The 14,298-nt window shown below is 37.6% G+C and overlaps 1 protein-coding gene and 1 pseudogene across 1 annotated transcript in view; both read left to right on the top strand.

Annotated features, from left to right (window-relative positions):
* HELB (DNA helicase B) overlaps positions 1-14,298 on the top strand; it is a 50,143-nt gene that overhangs the window by 30,986 nt on the left and 4,859 nt on the right. Inside the window, 2 exon segments of the mRNA XM_078146170.1 lie at positions 6,325-6,843; positions 13,272-13,278. Coding sequence (XP_078002296.1) covers positions 6,325-6,843; positions 13,272-13,278 — 526 coding nt within the window.
* Positions 2,253-2,745, top strand: LOC110211034 (large ribosomal subunit protein eL28 pseudogene; annotated as a pseudogene).

The raw sequence follows: 14,298 nt of genomic DNA on the forward strand, positions 1-14,298 counted from the left end.
CCTATAAACCATTATCCCCAATGATTAGTGATGCAAAAAAATGTTAAAATATTAGCAGAGAGGCTACAGTGGCATATCAGAGGGATCACATGTAATGACTGTTTTGGATTTATACCAGGAATGCAAGATTGGTTCCATATTAGGAAGGCTATAAACATAATACACCATGTTAATAACAATAAAATACCATGATTATGTCAGCAGGAAGAGCTTTTGACAAAATTCCAACACCCATTTCCATTAAACACTTTACAGGAATAAGTGGACCTTTCCTTGATATGTTAAATAATATCTATTTAAAACCAAGAGCCAGAGGTAATAAGAATAAATTTTTTCAATCTTTCCAGTAAGATTAGGGGTAAAACAAAATGTCCATTATCTGTTATTTGATGTACTGCTAGACGTGCTGGCCATAGTGATATGAAGAGGAAAAGAAATTGAAGGAATGAACACAGGCAAAGATGAAACAAAATTATCGCCTTTTTACAGTTGATGTAATGGTTTACTTAGAGAATTTGAGAGAACCAACTAAAATTAATTACAACTATTAATAATTTCAACAAAGTTGCAGGATATGAGATAAATCTACATAAATGATCACCATTTCTGTATGTTACCAACACAATCTAACAGGGAAATAGATTCCATTTAAAGTAATGGCTAAACATAACGCATTTTGGTGAAGCTTACCTACCAAGGGAAACACAGTAATCATACATGTACAGCTAGAAACCATTCTTTGAATGTCATTGAAGGTCATTGAAGAAAATAATTCCTTAAAAATTAGAATTGGGTGATTCTAAGCTAATGAAACAATAAGAAACAATAAATGAAATCAAAGGAATTAAAACATAGAAGAAAATGTGAAATATTGCATTGGAAACAACTGACTTGGAAAATAGATCCAGGAGAGAGAATTTAAGAATTATTGGGCTACCTGAAAGCTCTAATCAAAGAAAGGGCCTGAACAACATATTTAAGAAATTATTGAGGAAAACTGCCTTGATATCCTAGAATCAGAGGCAAAATAGAAAAGAAAAGAATCCACCAGTCGCCTCCTGAAAGAGATCCCCAAATAAAAACACCCAGGAATATTATAGCCAAAGGAGAAAATACTGTAGGCAGCCAGAAACAATTAAAATATCATGGAGTCACAATCAGGATTACATAGGATTTAGCACCTTGTACATTAAAGGGACTAGAGTGCTTAGAATATTATATTCAGAAAGGCAAAGGAACTAGAATTATGACCAAGAATTATCTCCCCAACAAAACTGAGTAAAATTCTTCGGAGGAAGAAAATGGATATTCAGTGGAATAGTAGACTTTCAAACATTCCTGATGAAGAGACTAGAACTAAACAGAAAATTTGATTTTCAAATATAAGACTCAAGAAAAGCATAAATAGGTTAACGGGAAAGAGAAAACATAAGGGATTCAGTAAGGTTTAACTGTTTACATTCCTACATGGGAAGATGATATTTGTAATTCTTAAGAACTTTAACACTGTTGTCAGCAGGCAATCACAACATCACGGAACTTATGTGAAAACCAGATTTATTACAAGAGAAATGAAAGTTCATATGGAACCCAGAGAATTCACAGTCCTTACAAAAGTTTGCATGTTTATGACAGTACAAAAAAAGAAGAAAACAGGAAGGGGTGTGGCATGGGAGGGGAAAGGCGCAGTAGAGGAAGGAAAAAGAACAAAACCACTCCCCAAGGGGAGGAGCGAGGTGATGGCACAAGCCACATTCATTCCCCTTGGGAACCTCTAGACTATGAAGACAGGAGGGTCTACTTATTTGCAAAGGACCCCAGCTGCACAAGCAGTTTCCCTAGCTTGGCATAGACTGGCTGGCACCTGTCTTGCTTCCCAAGGACACCTAGGGAATCCAGCTTGGGGTGCAAACAACAAATTATATTAGCTGGGGAGGGCTTTGTCCCTGACACATTGAGGGCCTCCTGCATGCTCTGAGTCCAGCGTTTCTGGCAAATATGGCAACTCAAAAAGACAAGTTCAGGGGACCCTTTAACCTCCCTTAACACTATTATGGCAGGAGTATACATAGTGGGTGCAGGTATAAGTTAACGTTGATGGGATGATATTTTTAAAAAAATTAAGGAATGAAAAAGAGAATTGCATGGAGAGAAGAGGGAAGGGAGAGGTAGAAGGGGGTAAATTATCCCATATGAAGAAGGCGAAAAACCTATTACAGCGAAGGGAAAGTGAGAGGGGGGCATCACTTAGACTTTACTTCCGTCAGAATAAGCTCAAAGAAGCCCTTTCCATCTCTGGGAGCCGCTGTGTGAGCAGCTCCCCGCCGCCATGTCGGCCCAGCTGCAGTGGATGGTTCTTTGGAACTGCTCCAGCTTCCTGATCAAGTGCAACAAGCAGACATACAGCACCGAGCCCAATACCTCAAGGCCCAAAACTCGTTTTGCTACAACGAGCTAATCCACCAGAAGACGGTGGGCATCAAGCTGGCCACTGACAGCGAGGGCATCGTGGTGGTGCTGAAGCGCTGGGCAGGTCAGAGGAAGCCTGCCAATTCCTGTGTGAGGACCACAATCAACAAAAATGCTCTGGCCACCCTGAATAGCGTCCGACACATCATGCGCAAGAATAAATACTGGAAAAATCTTCGCATGGCCTCTCTGTGCTGGGCCAGAGCCATCCTGTGGAGCCAGAAGCCAGTGGTGGTGAAGAAGTGGACTTTCCCACCCAAGAGCACCTGAGGTGCCCAGCCTGCCTTTGGCTAATAAAGTCAGACTGCCGCCCCCCCCCAAAAAAAAAAAGAATTAGCTCAAAGAGGGAGTAATATACACACTCAGTTGGGTATAGAAATCTATCTTACCCATAGGGAGGTAGGACGGGAGAGGAATAAAGGGGTAGAATTGATTGGGGGAGACAGTTAAATACAAGTATGAGAGGGAGTGCATTCCAGGCCAGCAGTTGAGAGGTTTAGGAAAGGCTTCTTGTACAAGATGATGCCTTAACCTTGCCTTAAAGGAATAGAGAGACACTAAGTAGGGAGTGCATTCCAGGTATCAGAAACGGATTGGACAAAGGCAAAGAGATGGGAAATGTAGTCTTGCATGTGAGGAAAAGAGAGAGGCAGTTCATAAGGGAAGAACTGGTCTCTGATATTCCTAAAGATCTCTTTGCCTATTTTGATTCCAATTTCTTTTTCTTCTCATTGCTGTAGCTAGCATTTCTAGTACAGTATTAAATAATAGTGGTGATAATGGGCATCCTTGCTTTACCCCAAATTGTATTGGGAAGGCTTCTAGCTTATCCCCATTACAGGTAATGTTTGCTGATGGTTTTAAATAAATATTACTCATCATTTTAAGGTAAGATAAATATTACTCATCATTTTAAGGTATTTGTATGTTCACTAGTGGTGATGGTGTTTTTTTTTTTATAGGAATGGGTGTTATATTTTGTTAGAGGCTTTTTCTGCATCTTTTGAGATAATAATGTTTTCTGTTGGTTTTGTTATTGATATGGTCAATTATGCCAATAGTTTTACCAGCCCTGCATTGCTTGTATGAATTCCACCTGGTCATAATGTATGATCCTTGTCTTATATTGCTGTAATCTCCTTGCTAGTGCATTAATATTCATTAGGGAAATTGGCGTACAATTTTCTTTTCTTTGTTTTCACTCTTCCTGGTTTAGGTAGTAGCACCATATATGTGTCATTAAAAAGAATTTGGTAGGACTCCTTCTTTGCCTGTTTTCCCAAATATTTTATATAGTATGGGATTAATTGTTCTTTAAATGTTTAGTAGAATTTACTTGTGAATCCATCTGGCCCTGGGGATTTTTTCTTAGTTCATTGATGGCTTGTTCAATTTCTTTTTCTAAGATTGGGTTAAGTATTTTATTTCCTCTTCTGTTAATCTGGGCAATTTATATTTTTGTAAACATTCATTTATTTCACTTAGATTGTCAGATTTATTGGCATATAATTGGGCAAAATAGCTCCTGATAATTGCTTTAATGTCTTCTTCATTGGTGATGAATTCACCTCTTTCTTTTTTGATATTAGCAATTTGGTTTTTTTCTTTCGTTTTTTAAATCAACCAGTAATTTATCTATTTTATTATATTTTTCATAAAACCAGCTTACTTTCAGTTTCATTAATCTTTTGATTTTTAGGATTTCCAATTTGGTGTTTAACTGGAGATTTTTAATTTGTTCTTTTTCTAGTTTTTTTTTAGTTTCATGCCCAATTCATTGATCTGCTCTTTCTCAGTTTTATGGATGTAAGCATTTAGAGATATAAAATTTCCCCTAAGTCTTGCTTTGGCTGTATCCCATAAATTTTGGTATGTTGTCTCATTATAGTCATTCTCTTTAATGAAATTATTGATTGTTTCTCTGGTTTGTTCTTTGACCCACTTATTCTTTAGGACTAGATTATTTAGTTTCCAGTTAATTTTTTCATCTATTTTTCCACTGTCCTTTAATTGAATGTAATTTTTATTGCATTATGATATGAAAAGGATGCATTTAATATTTCTGCTTTTCTACATTTGATTGTGTGGTTTTTATGCCCTAATACATGGTCAGTTTTTGTGTAGGTGCCATGTACTGCTGAGAAAAAGTATATTCCTTTCTTTTCCCATTAAGTTTTCTCCAGAGGTCTATAATATCCAACTTTCTAAAATTCTATTCATCTTCTTAACTTTTTTCTTGTTTATTTTTTTAATCTAGTTCTGAGAGGGGAAAGTTGAGGTACCTCTCTAGTATAATTTTATTGTGTATTTCCTCCCATAATTCATTTAACTTCAATTTTAAAAAATTTAGATGCTCTACAGTTTGGTGAATATATGTTTAGTGTTGATCTTACTTCATTATCTATGGTCCTTTTTAGCAAGATATAGTTTCCCTTCCTCATTTCTTTTAATTAGATCATTTTTGGTTTTGTTTTTTCAGATATCATGATTGCTACCCTTGCTTTTTTTTTACTTCAGCTGAAGCATAATAGATTATGCTCCAGCCCATTACCTTTACTCTGTGTGTGTCTGTACTTCAAGTGTGTTCCTTGTAAACAGCGTATTATAGGATTCTGGTTTTTAATGCATTCTACTGTCTGCTTCTGTTTTGTGGGTGGATTCATCCCATTCACATTTACAGCTTTGATAACTGTGTATTTTCCTCCATCCTCTTTTTTTCCTTCTTTATCCCCTTCTCTCTCTTACCTTTTACCCTGTATGTCCTCATAAGTGTTTTACTTCTGATCGTTGACTCCCCCAGTTTGCTCTCCCTTCTATCAGTTCTACCTCATCCTTCTCTTATCATTGTCCTTTTTGCTTCCCTATAGGGTAAGATAGATTTCTGTATCCAACTGACTGTTTGAGCCAATTCTGATGAAAGTAAGGTTCAAGTATTTCCTGCCACCCTACCCCGCCCCCCCCCATCTTCCCCTCGGCTATAATAGCTCTTTCACATCTCTTTTTTGTGAGATAATTTACCCCAATCTATCTTCCCCTTCCCTCCTTTCTCAGTGAAATCTTCTTTGTCATCCCTTAATTTTGTTTTTTTGGATATCGTCCCATCATAGTCAACTCACATCCACACCCTCTGTCTATGTATATCTCCTTCTAATTGCCCTTGTAATGATAAAATTCTTAAGAGTTACAAATATCATCTTGCCATGTAAGAAAATAAACAGTTTAACCATATTGAATCCCTTCTGTTTTCTCTTTCTAGTTTCTCTTTTACCTTTTTATGTTACTCTTGAGTCTTGAATTTGAAGGTCAAATTTTTTTATTGAGCCCTACTCTTTTGATTAGGAATTCTTGGAAGTCCTCTCATTAAATATCCTTTTTTTTTTTCCTGGAGGCACATACTTAGTTTTGTTGGGTAGGTGATTCTTGGTTGTAATCCTAGCTCCTTTGCCTTCTCAAATAGCATATTCCAAGCCCTCCAGTCTTTTAATGAAGAAGTGGCTAAATGCTGTGTAATCATGACTGTGGCTCCATGATATTTGAATTGTTTCTTTCTAGCTTCTTGCAGTATTTTCTCCTTGACTTGGGAGCTCTGGGGCTTGGAGCCTTGCTGCTCTTCTCTTGGGGTGTGGCCTGTTACTGCTGTTTGTTTACTGGGTTCCCCTTCCACCCCAGTAAGACAGACCTTTTCTGCTCTGCTGTTATGTTGTTTCTTCATCCCTGTATTGGTTCTTAGAAGCTTTTCAAGGTTGTTTGGAGGGAAATTGTGAGGGTTCCTGGGAGTTCCTTCCTTATTCTGCCATCTTGGCCCTGACCGATTTTTAATATGACTTTTAAATGAAAAAATCTCTTTTCTTTCAGGGATCAGAAGAAGACACAGTAGTTTATGTCATTGGAAAAGCTGGTCGACAACACTGGCAGCATGTCTACACAGCTATAACACGAGGTCGCTCTCGAGTGTATGTTATAGCAGAAGAGTCCCAGCTCCGGAAAGCAGTTAAGCAAAAGAGTTTTACCAGAAAAACTCGTTTAAGACATTTCTTGCAAAGGAATTTTGCTGATAGCTATACATTTCCAATGGAAGTGTTGTTCCCTTGCAAAAGCCAGGAAGTATCATTCCCTTCCAAAAGCCATGGAGAAAGTAAAGGACACAGCTCTCAACCTTCAGCAGCTCCATTGTACCCAAACATACCTGGAACTGTTGCAAACAGCTTTATTAAAACTCATGGCTCTGTAGATGAGGATGTGACGTTAATTACTAATAGAGGAGACAAATTGATTTCATTTGAGGAAACTGATGAGGAAGAAGATTCATTGGAGTTAAGAGGAACAAAGAGAAGTACCATAAATGACTTTGAAAGTCCAAACAAATTACTTCTGGTAAGAGGCCTGTTAACCTACTTCAGACTTTTGTTTTGGCTAACTTTGGTGTTCTTATAAGTGCACATTTCATATTAATAATGTTGTTTAGTTGTTTCAGTAGTTTCCTACTCTTCATGACCCAATTTGGGATTTTTTTGGCAAAGATGCTGAAGTGGTTTGTGGTTTCTTTCTCCAGCTCATTTTACAGGCAAATGGGGTTAAATGACTTGCCCAGGGTCACACAGCTATGAAGTGTCTGCGGCCAGATTTGAATTCGGGAAGACGAGTCTTCTTGGTTCCCAGCCCAGCACTCTATTCACTGTGCCACCTAGCTGCCCACCTGTTAATTAGGGTCACATAAGTTAAACTAGGCCTATGGAATTAGAAAATAACTATGAAATATGAAGAGAGTCAGCATGGTATAGTGGATAGAGGAGTGGCTTTGGATTTAAAAAGACTTGGGTTCAGGTTCTGCCTTTGACACATACTGCCCGTGGCACTGTCAGTCTTTTTCTCCTTGGCATTTTCTTCTAAGTTTTTGGGATACCACTCTCCCCTGGTTTTTGTCCTATCTCTCTGACCACTCCTCTTTCTTCTTTGTTGAATCTTCCTCTAGATCATACACTCTAACCCTAGGTATTACTCAGGATTCTGGCCTGGGTCCTCTTCTCTTCTTGTTTCACTTGGTGATCTCAGCTCCCATGGATTTAATTTTCATCGTTATGCTGATGATTCCCAGATCTACCTTTCCTTCATCAGTCTCTCTTTTGACTTCCATTCTTGAATCTCCAACTGCTTTTCAGACATTTCTAGTTGGATTTCTAGTAGACAACTTAATAAGTACAAAATAGAATTGATTGTCTTTCCCCCTAAACTCTCCTCCCCTCCTACCTTGTCTGTTACTGTAGAAGACAACACCTTCCTCCCTGTCCCTCAAGCTCACAAACTACAAGTCATCCTGGATTCTTTGCTGTTTCTCACTTCCACTCCCTTCCCTTATCCTTATTGTTGCCAAGGCCTGTCTATTTCAGCTTTCCAACATCTCTTGAATATGCCCCTTTCTCTCCTCTGACAGCGCCATACTCTAGTGCAGGCTTTTATTGCAAAAACCTGCTGGGGTCTGGCTGCCTCAAGTCTCTCCCCACTCCACTCCATTCTTCATTCTGCCACTAACATAACTTTGCTAATAGGCAGGTCTGATCATGTCATTCCCCCTTACTCAGTAAACTCCAGTGGCTTCCTATTGCCTCCAGAAGCAAATACAAAATGCTCTTTGGCCTTCAAAGCCCTTTATAACTTATCCCCTTCTTCCCTTTCCAGTCTTCTTACATCTCAGCCCTCAACACATACTTTTTGATGTAGTGACTCTGGCCTCCTGACTGTTACATGAATAAGACACTTTATCTCTCAGCTCCAGGCATTTTCTCTGTCCATCCCCCATACCTCCTCTGCTCTGACTATTGACCTCCCTGACTTCCTTTAAGTCCCAGCCAAAATCCCACTATCTACAGGAAGCCTTCCCCAACCCCTCCTAATTGCAGTGCTTTTCCTTTTTTAATTATTCCCTATTTATCCTGTATATAGCTTGCTTTGCATATATTTGTTTGTTGTTTCCCTCATTAAATTTTAAGCACCTTGAGGGCAAGGGCTTTGCTTCTTTTTGTCAGCACAGTGCCTGACACATAGTAGACACTTAATAAATGTTTATTGAATTTCTAGTCCTAGAGAGTTGCCGGGGAGCATTGAGAGGCCTGTATTCCCAGGATCACTCATCTTGTGTGAGTCAGGAGCAGGATCTGCAGATAGGTCTTAGTTCCAAGTCCAGCTTTCTCTCCACTGTGTTGTGCTGCCTCTCACTGTCTAACTTCCTGAGTGAGCATTCCCACTTTCTGCTTCTATTTTGTTACTATACTTTTCTTCTTTATTTTAGATTTTCTTCCCATAACTATATTGACAAATATAGGGACCTTCTAGCCAAATCTAAGTCTTTCTTGAACTGTTGGAATCATTTAACAGTGTTAATCATTCAGCTCTCAGTCCTTTTTTGGCTTTGGCGACCAGACCAGCCTGGTTCACTGCTTCTCCCTTACTTGTGGTCACTCCAGTTCTTCCTTTCATCCTGTAACCTAGACTTTCTCAAGGCTCAGTCCTCCATCCTCTCTTCTTTCCCTCTACACTCCTGTGATCTCTTTTGAGGATTCATTCTCTTCTTATAGTTTTCACCATCTGACCTCTACAGTGACAACACCCAAGTCCTTATATTTTTAACCCTGCCTTTCCTCTCCTGGTTTGCATCTTCCAACTGCCTTCTAGGCATCTACACATAGAGATATCCACTGTGACAAGAACTTCACTGTGATGCAGTGGAAAGAACAATGAACTTGGAGTCATCAGTCTGGAGTTCAGATTCTCTTTCTGATACTTAGATAAACTCTAAAGTCCTTCCAGCTCTGTCTCTGATCCTATGGGGAAAAAAACCCCCAATCTCATCACCCATATCACATAACCAGTTCCCTTCTCTGACTCCCTTGTTTTGTCTCTGTCACAGTTAACCTAGTTACACATTTTCGAGTACTTAGAATTATCACTGACTATCCTATTTGTACACACACATATATTTATGTATGTGTATGTCTGTTAAGTATTCATTTGAAATGTCATTCTCAACTCTCCTATTTCTACTAACACAGCTCTGTCAGGCCCAAATCATATGATACCTAGACTTTGCGTAGATTCACAGAATCTCACAGCTGGAAGAGACTTTAGAGGTAATGTAATCTAACCCGTACCTGAACAGAAAACATTTATCCAGCATCCCTGGTAAATAGTCTTCTCCCTTCTACCTGAAACTACAGTGAAAAGAAATCTCCTACTTTTGGAGGTACAACTCATTCCACTTTTGGATAGTTCTGATTGTTAGAAAGTTTTTTCCTTATATTGGGTCTAAATCTGGTCCTGTAGAATTTCTACCCAATTGGCCTTTTTATTTCTGTTTGCTCTCTCCTCTAGTCTCACTTGGATATTCTGTTAGATTAGCCTTCTAAAATACTTATCATTATGCCACTTACCAACTCAAAAATTGTCAGTTCTTAGAAATATAACATGCTTATTCACATTACTGCGTCTTAGTTTTGCTGTAGCCTACTCCATCAGCCTAGGATATATTGTCTCCATAGATGTTATTCCCATTCCTTCAGTCCAACAAAAGGCCTACTTTTTTTTAACCTTTCCCTAACCTGTACAACCCATAATGATTTCTTCTTCTTTGTTATAGTCAGGGAAAATTATAAGAATTCACTCATCTTGACAATTAAGATGTACACATATAACATTGTAAGAATGTTTGTGATTATCTCTTTCAGTAGATGTTAAGATTCTTGTGGGGGGGGCAGGAGTGCTAAACAGTCATTCCAGTGATGCTGCCATTGCTGAAAATATTTTAGTGATGCTTTTGGGAATTATCTCTCATGCATATAGAATGTACATACAAGAATCGTTAATTGTAAAAATCTTAAATTTTTTTTAAAAGATAATTTTTTGAATAGTCTCATTGGTGGAAGATCTTTGTCCATTGAAGATAGTTTAAATTTTTAAAAAGATCCAGGGCAGACAAATCTTAAAAATATAAGGCAGCAAAATAGCTTGAAAATACTGATTTTCATCAGAACTGACCTATTAATATACAGTCTTTACAGACAGCTCCGCATGAGAAATTCCCAAGATGTTTTGAAAAGTGGTGGCATAATTGAAATATAGGTACCACTTCCCAAAGTGACTACTTTGAAGTTATTTATTTTGATTTATGAATAAGTGGCTCATAGTGGATAGCTGAACTTAGCAGTTAGGAAGACCTGAGTTTCAATTCTACTTCAGACACTTAATAGTTGTGTGACCATGGGGAATTCTTACTTAACCACTCCAAATCTCAGATTCTTCATCTGTAAAATGGGGATACTAATAGCAAATACCTCACACAATTGTTGTGAGGATCAAATGACTTAATAGATGTAAATTCCTTTGTAAGTTTTCTTAAAACACTGTATAAATGCTATTACCTATTATTACATGAACTTGTTTTTTAAAAATTTATTGAAAAAATTCTTATGTCATACCTAAGTATAAAGCTTTAGGTATTTGGTAAAGTGTTTTATTTTTAAATTAGATTTTAAGGATGAATAGCAGGAATAATTATTTTTCAGAGTACTCCATTATGATTCATTTACTGGTTTTTCAGGTAATGTACAAAAACCTAACATGAAAGGAATTTCTTAAAATTTGTACATCATGATGTTTTTATAAACACAGTGGTTTTTGTCTTACATTTTAGGGTCAGCATTTTAATTCTTTGTAGTAGCATTGACAACTGGAACTAACCTTGTAATGAGCTTCCTTCTTCAAAGAAATATAATTGAGCTACCAATATTTACTATAACTGAACTTACAAATATTGAACTTGATCATAGCTCCTGTTTTTTAGGAGGTTTCTTTCTCCCATCCCATATTTATTAGTTTTCTTTTTTCTTATTTTGAATTTGACAAAGATCAGAACATTTCCATATACAAAGAACAGAAAAGCAGAAATTTACATGAAACTCTAAATTTGTTTATAGAGCTAACTTGGGTTAAAAAAAAAGGTATATATTAATTGTAACAAGGTAGTAGCAACACTGTCCTGTTCATCTGTGTCCTCTTCTGAACTTTATTATGCTCTCATTTCTATGCTTTTAAATTTTCAGTGATATTCTTTTTTTTTTTTTGGCAACACTATTAAGTATTCTTCTATTCTTCCTGTTCACCTCCTCCCTCCCTCCGCTAAGAAAAAGCATTCGTTCTAACAAGTATTAGCTAAGCAGAATAAACCTACACATTTGTCCTTGTCTGAAAACATATCTCATTCTGTGTTCTAGTCCATTGTCTTTCTGTCAAGTGGGAAGCACGATTCATCATCACTCTTTTGGAATCATGGTCGTTTATAGCACTGTTCAGAGTTCTTAAGTCTTGGGAGTTTTTTTTTATAGTATTGTGTTATCGGTTATTCTGGTTCTACCTCTCTTCTTCACTTTGCATTAGTTCTTATAAACCTTCCTAAGCTTCTGTGAATTCATCACTTTCCTAATCTCTTATGTTGCAGTAATTTTCTGTTACATTCATATGCCCTGATTTGTTCAGTCTCATCCCATTTGATGGGCACCCACTTTCTTTCCATGTCTTTGTTATAAGAAAAATACTACTAAAAGTACTTTTCTACACCTCAGTCTTTTCCTTCTTTCTTTTACTTTTTTAGTATATGTACCTAGTAGTGGATTCTTAGGTCAAAGGGTATTCACATTATAATGACCATAAGGGTATAGAGTTCCAAATTGCTTTCCAGAATGGATCAACTTAAAGTGTATACACAAGTAGCATACCAAGCTTCCTACACCTCCTCCAGCTATTGTCATTTCCTTTTCTGTTCTTTTCCAATGTTTGATGAATTCAAGGTTGGAACCTCAGAGTTATTTTAATTTGTATTTTTCCTTATTAGTGAATTGGAACAATTTTTTAAAAAAATAGTATTTAATCCTTTGACATTTATTGGGGAATGGCTTATTCTCAAATATTTGTATGTATCTTGGATGTCAAATAGTTACTAGAGATATTTATAGTAAATCTATTTTCCCAGTTAACTGTTTCCCTTCTAATTCTAATTGCATTAATTTTCCATATATATTTTTATAAAAAAATTAATCGTCTTAAAATGGAAAGGACCTGAAAAGATCATACTTGCTCAGCTTGTCTTTTTCTTGTTAGGAACTGCATATGATTTCTTTAAGCTCCCTAAACATCCTGAATCATTGCTTCTACTTAAAAGCAGCAAGAGATAGTAAGAAAAGTAGATAAAGTCTACTTCCTTCCCTGTTCTTTTCCTTTCCATGTTAATAGAGATTTTTCTGTTGAATTACTTGGCCTTTTTCTGTACCCAAGGTATTCCTTTTTAACCTGCCACATGGAGCAGGTGAGGTAGTTCCAAAGACAAGGGTCTTTTCTTAAAATATCTGTTTCTAATGTCCTGGAATTTCAGTCTAGGTGGCGAAATGGGATTTAAGATCCCAAGGTAAGGAACCCATCCCATCTTCAGTAGATGGTACATAAACAGTGGGGATGTATGACATTTAGCTTTAGTTTATTCTGCTGAGAGGCAGTGCTGCATAGTGGCTCCTAAGTTGGCTTTGAAGCTAGGAAGACCTAAATTGGATTTGAGGATGGCTATTTCTGCTGTTCCATACTTAAATATGTAATAGACCTTGTTTTCCAGGAGAGTGACCACTGAATAAGCAGGTGGAGATTAAAAACTGGAGGTCAGGAGAGAGGTTAAGGCTGAGCAAATAAATCTGAGGATCATCTGCATAGAGATGATAATTGTATCCAAAGGAACTGGTGAGATAATCAAGTGAAACTGTACAGAGGGAGAAGATGACCCAAGACAACCTTATGGATATTCATGATTAGTGGGTGTGATCTGAAAAAAAAATCATGCAAAGGAGACTTGGAGAAGGAACACTAAGGAGGACAACCAGGAGAAAGCAATGTCATGAAAGCCTTAGAGAAGAGATTATCAAGAAGAGGGTGATTAACAGTTTCATAGGCTTCAGAGAGGTCAGGAAGGATGAGACTTGAGAAAAGGCCATTAGATTTGGTAATGAGATCATTGGAAACTTTAAAGAAAGCAGTTTCAGTTGAATACTGAGGTCAGAAGCCAGGCTGCAGAGAGTTCAACGGAGTGAGAGGAAAGCAAATGGAGACACCAATATAACTTTTAAATGTAGTTTGCTCAAAAAGGTAGAAAAGAGCTATACTATGATAGCTAGCAAAGATGGCTGCGTAAAATGTGGATTTTATTTTAGGCTGGGGGAGACATAGGCATGCTTGTAGGAAGTAGGGAAGCAGCCAGTTAAACAGGGAGAGATTGAAGATAAGTGAAAGTGTAAAGCGTGGTGGAAGAGGAAGATGAGGAGAGGGGAGCAAAAAGAGCTTTTTTGAAGAATGGCCTCAATTTTTCCAGTGAAGTAGGAGGCAAGATTCTCAGCTGAGTAGGGAAAAAGCCACGGCAGGTTTGGAAAAACTGCTGTCCTAAGTGGGATAGTGAGTCAGTTAAGGAGGTATAAAAGGATTGCCTTGTTGAAATGAGGGCCTAGTAGAGATTACGTAACATAAATTTGTAGTGGAACCAGTCAGCACAGTTTTGTGATTTTTCTCTACCCTCGTTCAGCAGTGTAGGAGCAAAGGCAGTGTGGATGGTGGAAATAATTTAGGGCTAACACCTCACAGGACAAGATCGTCAATAGGAAAAGGAGGCAAGGACTTGACATGGCATTAAGCTTTAAGTTTTAAGATCTGGAAGAGAGGAAAGTGGGGCTAGTGCAGAAGTAATGACCTGGGAAAGAACTGAATGGTGGGTAGCAGGATTGGAGGTTATGTTGAAGATGAAGAACA

The sequence above is a fragment of the Phascolarctos cinereus genome, unplaced genomic scaffold (assembly GCF_003287225.1).
Source record: "Phascolarctos cinereus isolate Bilbo 61053 unplaced genomic scaffold, phaCin_HiC Scaffold_1;HRSCAF=81, whole genome shotgun sequence".
In the NCBI taxonomy this organism is placed as follows: domain Eukaryota; kingdom Metazoa; phylum Chordata; class Mammalia; order Diprotodontia; family Phascolarctidae; genus Phascolarctos; species Phascolarctos cinereus.